Source organism: Amblyomma americanum, chromosome 3 (assembly GCF_052857255.1).
Source record: "Amblyomma americanum isolate KBUSLIRL-KWMA chromosome 3, ASM5285725v1, whole genome shotgun sequence".
In the NCBI taxonomy this organism is placed as follows: Eukaryota; Metazoa; Arthropoda; class Arachnida; order Ixodida; family Ixodidae; genus Amblyomma; species Amblyomma americanum.
The window spans coordinates 119,308,161-119,319,866 of NC_135499.1; the positions used below are offsets into that span (position 1 = coordinate 119,308,161).

An 11,706-nucleotide genomic window follows, 5' to 3' on the forward strand; every position below is an offset into this window, starting at 1 on the left:
AGCGAACTAAATTAATTGACGACGCCGCTTTCTGAAATTTCCATTCGAACCGCCAGCGCTGACCCCATTCGACCTCTCACAGCGTGCACCGCTCGCCTCATCATCCAAGGCCTCTCCTACACCATTGAGTTCTTCGTTCTTGCCCGGTCCTCTCACGACATCATCCTCGGTTGGGACTTTCTCTCCGCTCATCACGCAATCATCGACTGTACACGTGCTCAAATTGATTTGTCGCCGCTGTGTGATACTCTTGTGGACGCCTCCCCTGCTACTGCCGCGCATATTCTCGCCACCGACGACATCGACGTGCCGGCTTTCTCTTCTGTTCTTGTGCCCCTTACTTGTGCTGCACTCTCTGACGCTACTGTCCTTTTTTCGCCCTCACCCCTTTGTGCGCACCACAAATCTGTCATGCTCCCGCATGCTGTGCTCACAATTTCTGGTGATTGTAGCACCCTGTATGTTGCGAACCCGTTGCCTATCCCGACCACTTTATTTCGGGAGAATCGCTTGGCACGGTTGATGTCATCGATCTCGACGACGCTTCACCTGTTCCGGATGACCCTCCCGCGTATGACATCAGTGCCCTCACTCCTTCCATCGTCGCAACCGATCAGACCTCACCCGACCGGCTCGCCGATTCCATCGATGCCGCTCTGCCACCTCTCCAACGCGCCCAGCTTGTCGCCTTGCTTCAGCGCTTCCGCGCGTCCTTCGATTCTCATCAAAACACCTTGGGTCGTGCAACAGTGGTTCGCCATCATATCGACACTGGAACACATCGACCTTTGCGCCAGCACCCTTACCGCGTCTCCTCCACTGAGCGCCGCATAATTGATGATCAGGTGAGCGACATGCTACACCGTGGAGTGATCCAGCCCTCTCACAGCCCGTGGGCTTCTCCCGTTGTACTCTTCAAGAAAAAGGACGGTTCCATTAGATTCTGCGTCGACTACCGCCGACTAAGCAAAATTACTCGGAAAGACGTCTACACCCTGCCTCGTATAGATGACGCGCTTGACTGCCTGCAGGGGGCAGAGTACTTTTTTTCGTTAGATCTGCGCTCTGGATACTGGCAGGTGCAAATGGCCGAAGCTGATCGCCCGAAAACAGCTTTCATCACGCCTGATGGGCTGTACGAATTTAATGTGTTGCCCTTCGGTCTCTGCAACGCGCCTGCAACTTTCGAGCGCGTGATGGACAACATCCTACGCGGGTTGAAATGGCAAACATGCCTCTGCTACTTGGACGATGTTGTCGTATTCTCCCGGATTTTCCGTCTCATCTTCTTCGTCTTGAGAGTGTCCTTCAGTGTCTCAGTGACGCTGGTCTGCAGCTTAATTTGAAGAAGTGTCACTTTGGCGCCCGACAGCTATCTTAGGCCACGTCGTGTCCAAGGATGGTGTCCTCCCGGACCCCGCCAAGCTACGAGCAGTTGCTGATTTCCCGAAGCCCACCTCCCTGAAAGAACTTAGAAGGTTTATTGGAGTTTGTTCGTACTTTCGTTGGTTCGTAAAGACTTTTGCTGCAATTATCGCCCCACTGACACAACTTCTCGCCGGCGGCCACGACTTACCGGCCTGGTCCACTGCATGCGACGAAGCTTTTGCCATGCTGCGCCATCTTTTCATCTCCCCTCCGATCTTGCGCCATTTCGACCCTTCTGCCCCTACAGAACTCCACACGGACGCCAGCGGCACCGATTTGGGTGCCGTTCTTGCTCAGCGGAAACCTGGATTCAATGAGCACGTCGTTGCTTATGCAAGCCGTGCACTCACAAAAGCGGAGACTAATTATTCCGTCACGGATAAAGAATGTTTGGCAATTATTTGGGCAATCACAAAATTTCGCCCTTATATGGGCGCCAGTTCGCTGTCATCACAGATCACCATGCCCTTTGCTTGCTGTCGTCACTCAAGGATCCTTCTGGCCGCCTCGCTCGTTGGGCTCTCCGATTACAAGACTACGAAATTCAGGTCATTTACCGCTCCGGACGCAAACACTCCGATGCTGACGCCCTATCCCGCGCCCCTGTGTCCTCTGATCTCGACCAACCCTCTATTTCCAGCCTCACATCTTCTTTCAATACCATTAATATGGCTTCTGAGCAGCGCAAGGATCCTTGGATAGCTTCTATTCTCGATATCTTAGCCAACCGCTCTGCCAGCCCCTCTTCTAGAGCATTCCGTCGTCAAGCCCGTCACTTTGTCGTGCGTGACCAGCTGCTGTACCGTCGCAACTACCTGCCTATGGTCGCAAATGGCTGCTCGTGATTCTCCGGCATCTCCGCTCCGCTATTTGCGCCAGTTATCATGATGACCCGCAATGCGCTCATGCCGGTCTGCTGAAAACTTTTTCCCGCCTACGTCTTCGGTATTATTGGCGAGGCATGTACCGTTCTGTCCGTCAGTACGTCCGCTCTTGCTTCGAATGTCAGCGGCGCAAGGATCTACCACAGCACTCACCGGCTCCTCTGCAACCTTCACCTTGTCCGGCCCGCCCTTTCGACCGTGTTGGAATGGACCTTTATGGCACACTTCTTAGCACTTCTGCTTGGCACCGTTGGATCATTGTCGCCATATATCATCTCCGCGCTATGCGGAAACTTCCCCGTTACCAGCTGCAACGGCCTCCGACGTCGCCGGTTTTATACTTCAAAACATCATTATTCGCCACGGTGCGCCTCAGGAATTGCTCAGCGACCGAGGTCGCGTCTTCTTGTCCGGCGTCCTGGAGGACCTTCTTCGGGAGTGCCACATCGTCCACCATACAACTTCATCTTACCATCGCCAGACGAATGGCATGACCGAGCGCTTTAACCGGACCCTCGGCGACATGATGGCCAAGTACATTTCATCCGATCACTCCAACTGGGACCGCATTCTACCATTCGTTACCTATGCTTACATTTCTGCAATGCAAGCAACTACTGGTTTTTCCCCGTATTTTCTTCTCTACGTTCGGGAGCCATCTTCAATTATGGACACCTTACTCCCTTACCGCCCAGATTCCTCCGAATTTAAAACCGTCTCTCAAGCCGCTGCGCATGCCGAAGAATGCCATCAACTCGACCGTTCTTTTACTTCCCACGATCAGTACCGTCAAAAAAGTGCCGCGCCACTTCTACAAGTCTGCCGCCGGGTTACCTTCCTGACTTCTTAGTTTGGCTTTTGGTGCCCTCCTCCAGCCCGGGCCCGTCGACAAAACTGCGAAGCAAATACCACGTTCCCTTCAGCAGTTCAGCAGACATCTCCAGGTAACTACCTCGTCGAGCCCCTCACGCTTTCGCCTGATCATCGACGCCGCGGCCGCGCAATCGTCCACTTCTTCTGCCTGTAACCCTACTACGACCCCGCTATCATCCCATGCCCTTAGGCCGCCAGGATGGCGCCTTTTCACCCCGGGGGTACTTTAAGACATACAATTGGGGTTTGCTGCTCCAGCGGCCAGTGCCGCCAAAGGAGAGAAAGCTGAAGAACACGAAGCTGACGCAGTTCAGTTGGCGAAGAACACGAAGCTGAAGCTCTCGAACTCTTGGCTTGGAGCTACGCTGTGTCAACGAAGATTTTGCCTGTCCACATTTCTTGTGCGTCTGATTTGCGTCTTTACATAAGATATATTTATCTCTAAAAAGCAAAGCTTAAAGGATACCGATTGTAATAGTGAGTGCTGAACAAACTGGTACAGGTTTCGTTTATAAAAATGCACAAGTTACCTTACATACCTAGAACCACTACTGTAGTTTGAATCCATCCTGAACCGGGCTCAATGCAGCTTCTAACCATCTCTTGCACATTTGTAGCCATATGTGGCCACACACGCATTCCACCACGTATCCAGCTGCGCCGTACTACAGCAACAGCATCTCCTTCGCCAGGAAACTTGACAATGGTTTTGAAGAAGAAAGTAATATACATTAGTGAAATTTTCATGATTCGCCTGTTTACAAATGATATGCCCTCAGTGGCAAGCGGAAGAAATTACACTGATAACTGAAGATGCATAGTAGTCTCATAGCAGTCATTCATATGAAAAGACTGTCACCTTTCTGAACCAATGAAATGAATCCAATATAGAACGAGATGTGAAAATGCAACATACAAGCAACTGCAAAAAAAATTTGTGGGGTGGTATATTTAGCTAGACCAAGAAACATCCTCGCTTAGGCAAAAGGGAAGAACTATTGGTTATGGTTGCCACAATAACATTACAAACATTCATGTAGCCTTTCCTGACTTCACACATCCTTCCCTGTACGCTTGCTCAACTACGTGCAACAAAACAATCATAATCATAATTTAAACCACTCGTTTTTAAACTAATTTAATTGCAGTGCATCAATCCAATCATTTAGTTTCAGTTCCATTCTTTCTTAATGAAAATAGCAAATCCTTTTGCAAGCATAGTTTAGAGTAAAACAACCGTAGGTACATTAAATATTGATATAGCAACTGTAAGGGCTCACAGATATGCTGAGATATACTCCAAGTATCTGTTAGAATAACATATTTTATCAGTACGGAAAAACATCAAGGCATTCCTAGGAAATAATATATTGTCGAAAAAAACCAGCTGTTGTATAATAAATACGAAATAAAGTCGACCAAATTGTCATACAAAGAGAAAAGTCTAAACCCTATTTATAAGCTGCACTGCCGGCTGAGATTTGCCCATATTACTAAACATGGCTTCACTGACTTTTCTCCCAAAAAGAGGCATATCCACAAAAGCAAAAAACAATTACAAATGAAACACTAGAGCGACATATTTAACATGTAAAAGAGGAAAAATGGCAAAACCATTGCCAAATGGAAGCTTCACACACTTGCACAATACTTCAGAAAATGGCCACACATGGAGAAGAGAGGGGTTAGAGACCGAGAACACACTGAGAAGTGATGACAAGCAAGGGTTGTCTTAAAGGTTACGTTTAACAGAAAACTTACGACTAACAAGTAGCACATCTCTAGAGTGATACTCCACAACAATGTTCACAACATCAATCACTGTTCCATCCAACAGGAGACACGTGTTGTTAGGACATGCCACAATCAAAGTGAATCATCTGTGTGTTACAAGTGTGTGTTACAAACATTTGTTGGCCCCCCAAATGGTCTTTTAAAGGACCATCATCATGAGGGAAAAGCAACGTTTGCTCCAGCTGATTCCTTCCTGCCTGTGCACTGCTCGACGCAGCCCTATCCTCATTAACTCTCCTGCAGAGCTGCTCTAGTGCCTTACGGGGCTTACGGATAAGCCTCATTAATCGCAGTATAAAATTCTCAAACGGGAAGGCACTCCAACTGTCTAGATGCCCCAAGTTTCTAAAATCTTCTACCAGGTGTATAAGACCATGGACATTATGAGACACAAAATCTATACCGTATATGTCTTTAAAAGTGTTCACAATGTGCTGCATCAACTGTTCATCATAGTCTACAAACTGCACACACAATCTGGGGGAAACTAGGATTGTAACTGCACAATGTAAAACCATGAAGTTTCCATGCAAATCACTTATTACACGGTTATAAAAAGCTACACGCCCCAGGTAAAGCAAAAGGAGTCGAAACACTGTTGCCTTCCACCTGTCTAGCTCACTCATTGGCCTTGGTCTGCGGTTAAACTCGCATGAAATACAAGGTACAAGGATTTCTATTCTTTGAGAAATCTGATCCTTTACTGGACAGGCCATTCTGAATGAATATTGACCTTGAAACCAGAGCCGCAGCAGCTTATGCATGACCCCTGTGCACAACCAAGTGCATGCAGTCAAGAGGAACCTGTTTGACTAAGTCAAATGAGAGGTTCTCAAGAATTGATGTGCCAATATGGTGGTCCTCATCACTGTCCTCTCTAAAGGTGACATCTGTTCTAGGGGCCGCATTCAGCTCTGGGAAGCACATTCCGCCATTAACAAACCTACCCTCTGTTACACAGTTTGTACAGCTGCTGTATCCACTGTGTCCTTTTATTGAGCGCACAAATGCACGGGCAGGGGCATCACAAAATACAGCCAGGGTTTGTACTTCGACGACTCTTCCCCTCAAAAATACCCCTCCTTCTTGTGCTGCACTGAGTTCTGAAACAAACTCCTTCAAGAACTCATTGCTGTTTGCAGGTTTGCTGTGCCCAAAGTAAACACCAATGGGAAAAGGCTCACTACTTTCAACGTTTTTCAATTGACACCGTATGGGCCAAAACTGCGCCTTGGTGCTCTTAGTATAAGAGGCAAGCCGTCTATGTTAACAACGAGTTATAGAAGTTGAGCTAAGGTGCATGTTTCCCTCAAAGCATGTTGTAGGTCAGCCACGAGACCAAAATGGTAGTACTGTCCGTTTCCAATACTGACTATTCCTTCAATTCGCCTGGGAGTTCCTAGCAACGACACAGCAGACCTCGGCAGTTGAGTAAGATCAGCTGGAGATGAATTTCGGAGGTTTTTCAGAAGCGCTGTGAGGCAGTGGTGTGAAATGATGAATTTAACAGGCCAAGAATTCAAACGGTCTTTAAGGCACCCTGTTTTGCTGTCACTTACAGTACACTCAAACATCGCCGCCGGCAGCACATGAGCGCGTTGAAGAGCACCAGGCGATAAACATGCATCGAGTTCATGCTGGGGAATGCACGCCACTGAAACGTGCGCTGAGGACGGCAAGGTCTGAAAAAGAATCACATAACTCAGGTTCTCCCATCTGAGTGGTCCAAATCAATTCCTGCTTCGCACGGCGCCTGCAAGCTCGTGCACAATAGCTGCGATGACGCAGTTTGGAGGCTGACATCTACAGCGTCTCTAACGCGACGCCGAAATGAACGTTCGGAAAGACCCGTGTCGTGTCCTGCGTATCAATCAAGGTTGCTCTTAAAGAGAAAGTGGCTTTTTCATCAGAAATATGTATAAAAACTTCAGTTTTCAAAAATTGAAACCTTTCTCTGTGCGAATTGCATGATATCTCATTCAAGCTGCGATTCACCTGGAAGTGTTTGCAAAAAAAGTCAACAGCAGTGGTCCAGTATATTTTAAGCGCTCGAAAAATTTGCACATTCTACATAATTTTGCAGTGCAGCATCCGAGCGGCATTTATCTTAATTTTGCTCGGCACAATGTTTACGATCCTACACATTCATATCTGGCGCCACTGTTCCATGCAAACGGACAACCGTCGTTATTTGAGAGACATGCATCCCTGTAAAATGCGCCTGATATGAAAAGTGAACATATATCGAGGTGAAGAAAGATACTGCAGGAGCAGCTCTTACAAAGCTTTGCACAAAATTTCAGTAAGAATGCATATCAATTAAGCGTCCACATTATTACCCGAACGGGAGATCGAGGAGATAACAGGTCAGGAAATCTAAAAGGAGGACTTCCCACGGACATGCTGCGGAAGTACGCAAATGAGGTGGGATATGCGGATATGATTTGGATATCCCTGGGTCCTGGTATTGTCACAGGGTTTTGTCTTTTCCTGCGAACTGTGTGACAGGACAATCAGTACTTCCAGCACACGCACCAGCAGACCCTTAATTGGCGTGAACTTCCGCTTCAGTTCTATTCTCTGCGATTCACAGATGACACGGATTTTTTCCGACTAAGACACGCTGTGCAAACTTTAATGCGGGGGCTATCTTTGAAATGGCTCCGTACATCTCCAAATGCAGCTTAAACGGGCTATGCCCCAGAAGTCGTATCATAGGTGTGTTTGTGTGTGTGTGAAGGATGCCAACAGTCACCGAAACAAAGGTGAATTGGGGAATGTTTCTTTTTTTAAGATTATTTGCAGTGCTGAGAATAACACTTCGATTAATCTGTCGCTTAAAAAAAAAGTACTTACAAAGCAGCAGCAAAAGAAACATGCCGCCGGTGGGATCTGAACCCACGACCTCCGAATATAGCACCCGGTGCGTCCGGATATTCGGTGACTGTTGGCTTCCTTCATTTTAGTCAAACGAGTCCCTCATTTCCCTTACCTTGTCTACTAATATATATTTATGTATACGGTCGCGCGGCCGCCCAGGCGGGTCAAGAATTCCCGCCTCTCTGTTGCCTGAGGCGGGAGAAAGGGAAAGAGGAGAACAGCGCGTGTTGCCGACAACAGCCGCGCAAAGACAACGGCGGGAAGCCCGGATTCCCACAAAACGTAAAACTGGATGCAGACTACTTGCGAGAGAACGATACCAGGGTCGGAACAACGTTTAGGTATGCGAGTGTAAATACAAGATATCGCAAGCACGGAGGAATGCACTAAATGTAAAACGATTTCTGGACCAGGCCGCTCATTGCCTGGACTGCGACCTCGTTTCCCTTGTGCGACATCATGCGTGCGAACCAAGACTAGAAAGAAACGGCCACGGGAAACGTCCTCGGAGCAGCGCGTGAAATATATTTTGACATAACACACGTTTTACATCTAAATACATTTAACTGTAAAATCTGTTCACATTTAAAACAAAAAAGAAAGCTCTACAGCATACAACTCGCCGCTGCCACCAAAAGGGAGACAGTGAAGCACAGGACACGGCGCAGCCAGCTGAAGACCAACCGCCTCCTCCTGGTTGGGTCTCTCACTTCGGCAGATCCAGCTTAGTGTCCAAATCCGGCACTTCCAGGGCACTCCACGAAATCCGGCGTCCCTTGCTAGGTCGTTTGCGCTGGCCCTGCGTCCATGTTCGCAGGCACTAGTTAGAAAACTAAATGGAGCATCAACGTCTTCAATATACGTGAAGAGAAGACCATCATAGCGAGAGGCCTTAAGGCGCCAACAAGCTTTATGAAAAGTGAAAAGCGCAAAACGCAGGTGACTGGTATCTTTGATGAGTTTGCGAGTGTCAATAAAAGCGAAAGAATAAGCTTAGCAAACCACCGTCTTCCAACTTTCGTAGGGTAAGTGAAAAGTGTGACCACTAAAAATAAATCCACAAACCCTCCATACTCTATGCACAGGTCATTTTACATTCATAACTGAATAACACCCTTAATGTCTCATAAGAACTGAAGTCTCATAAGAACTGTGCTTTCTTCTTGAAGCATCATACATGGGATCTATGTTTTGCAGTACTAATAATGGGACAGTATAAAGCGATATCAAATAGTAGAACACAGCTTGCATATGTATCCAACCACTGGCGGTCACATATCCTTGTGAGGTGCCTGTTCACAGTCCTCCCTAGGCGCTGCTATTTCATGGCATATACGCCATCTTTCGATAGGCGTAGACACAAAGCAAATTACTTTGTACCATTATTAATACTACAGAACATAGCTGCGATGTACCATGTTTCAAGAAGAGTGAGTGAGTAAACGTTCAATAAATCTTTACTCACTGCTCATGAAAGACCGTACATCAGATCTATGTTCTGCAGTAGTAATACTGGTTACTCACTCTACTTGAAACATCGTACATATGTTCTGCAGTACTAATAATGGGCCAGAGTAATTTGCTTTGTGTCTACGCCCATTGAAAAATGGCATACATCTGATTGTCATGCATCACGAAATTACAGCGCTGAGGGAGGACTGTGAACTGACACCTCACAATGATTGACCGCCCGCGGTTTAATACAAATGTAAGCTATGTTCCACTTTTGTAAACCGATTTCTGTTTCTTCAGATATTGTCGCTGCCCTTGCAACAGGCTGAGGGTGTGTTCAGACAGCATAATGTTGCCCATATATCTGTCGGATTCAGTGCATAGTGTGCCGTGCATTTTGCGGCTGGGCAAATAATCGTGGACAGAGCCGAGAAAAAAGGACGAGACAAAGCGCGAACTTGAACTGAGAACCATCTGCCCCACGGACCACGTGCGCGCTTCATTGGAGAGCGTGATAGCTACGTCTCTTGTACCGCCCGTTTCTTCCCGCCTTTGTCCAAGTTTTTTTACGGGGTCATTCACCAACTATATCCCACATGCCCGTGTTAATTACATTCAGCACATTGTTTGGGCCAGTGAAATAACTCAAAGGGCTATAACGGGATTCGGCAATGCCAATTTAAGAGCAGTTGTCGAGGGGTGTTTTCTGACATGTTCACACAAGGACCGTGCACGTTATTCGCTGCAGCATGTCCTCGCGGCGGCGGCGCACAGCAGAGCGGACAGGCACCAAAGCGGTATACTGCCCCCCGGTGGAGCACGGATCATGTGATCACTCCACCCGTCCTGCCGCAAGGACGCTTTTTGAGGAAGACACCCGAGATCCTGTTAACGGCGCTTTTCTGGGTTGAGCATCGGAGGCGGTGATGATGTAACCGTGAGAGAACGAGGAGGAAGGCATCACCGCCGCTTATCCGCAAAACAGGCCCTTAAACGCCGCGCTGTAAAAATTAAAGCGCAGCCCCGTACATACGCGTTCGTCACGCTCCATGATGATGGACGGCGATGAAGGCGCGGAGGAGGGCGCTGGGCCCTCTGCTTGCACCAGCTGCACAACGGACCACGTATGGATGTCAGTGGGGCGGGTGATGGGGGCGCCTTTGAAGTCGTACAGCGGTCCAGTAGGGGGCGTCATGACTCCCGCGTAGAAGTAGCGGTGGAACCAAGGGTCCCGGTAAACAGCCAGTTCCTCGTCCGAAGGCACAGAGGGCGTCGTCGGCTTAGTCGGGGTAGCTGCCATCAGGATGCCGAACTTCAAGTCGAACGAAGACAAAGCTACAGCACCGACTGCATCAAGGAGGGCGTACAAAAGGGCCTTGGTGACCGTTTAGGTACGGCGCGTGTAAGTGCCTCGCGTCGCGCTCGTCTTCATCTTCCTTTCGGCACTGCCTGGTGCACCTGTCGCTTTTCAATAACGATGATGGACGGTACAACACTCCAAATAGAATATCATATACCTGGAGCGTATCGCGTTTGCCGCATTCGCATTTCATCGTCATATCCCATCAGTGGGTTACTCGTATGTACCTATAGTTGTATTGCATTCCCCATATATTGCAGAATGAACATTTTCTGCGATTCAGCGCCTAAATGGGGTCATTCTTAGGTGCCGTTCCAGCGCTTATTGTTTCTATTCTGTCAAAAAAACTGATTTTAGCAATTTCTTTTGCTGTTCCCCTTGTGGTAATGGTGGGCAAGCGCTGCCAGCGTCGGTTCCCAGCGATCCGCTATGTATTGTAAAGTTAATGTGAGTCTTCCATTTTTCATTTTTACTCAAAGCGCACTAAAGGGCTGCAGATGCACATCTTGTCGTTGTGATTAATGTAGAAGGCCTCCGAAATCTCGCGTGTTACCTTATTGTTGTGGCGAAACACGATGGGCGTGTTCTTGTAATTTGGGACGAATTTACACTTTTTGCATTGAATGTGGACTGAGCATAACGGTCACCTTTTGCTCTCTCTTATTGAGGGGACTGAGATATTGTACTCCCCGTGACTTTTAGATAACTTTCTGGTAGCGATAATTTCTTTCATAGTCTATACGTTTCGTTCTTCAATAAACCCAGTTTATAGTCCGCGCTTGTTCGTGTCATATTTTCTTCCCGCCTTTGGTGCGCTTTTAGCAAAATATGAAAACGTACCAACTCTCCCAAATTTCTGCTCCACTAATTTGAATCTGCCAACTTGAGCTTAGAGTAAAGCGAACAGTTAAGACTGTACGTCAAATGAGCCACCGGCTTCAATGGGCAAAGCCGCATGAACAGCGCTGTGGGTTTATCGGCGGGGCGGCAAAGGCAAAAGAAGCAATGGGTCGCAAAATGAAAATACCAGCAGGA

At 47.8% G+C, this 11,706-nt stretch overlaps 1 protein-coding gene across 1 annotated transcript; it reads right to left on the reverse strand.

The window, feature by feature from the left end:
* Positions 1 to 8,431: 8,431 nt before the first annotated feature.
* LOC144123265 (uncharacterized) lies at positions 8,432 to 10,694 on the reverse strand. Its single transcript, XM_077656121.1, has 2 exons — positions 10,345 to 10,694; positions 8,432 to 8,658 (listed from the first exon to the last, which is right to left on the reverse strand). The coding sequence occupies exons 1-2, from the start codon at positions 10,609 to 10,611 to the stop codon at positions 8,566 to 8,568; spliced, it is 360 nt and encodes a 119-aa protein (XP_077512247.1). The 5' UTR covers positions 10,612 to 10,694; the 3' UTR covers positions 8,432 to 8,565.
* Between the last annotated feature and the right edge of the window lie 1,012 nt (positions 10,695 to 11,706).

What these genes read in the sequence shown, in the direction of transcription:
- LOC144123265 (XM_077656121.1), bottom strand. Translation starts at nt 10,611, where the DNA reads ATGGCAGCTACCCCGACTAAGCCGACGACGCCCTCTGTGCCTTCGGAC. An exon ending in TCATGGAGCGTGACGAACGC is followed by an intron (nt 8,659 to 10,344) that starts GTATGTACGGGG and finishes ACATGGACGCAG; the next exon opens with GGCCAGCGCAAACGACCTAG.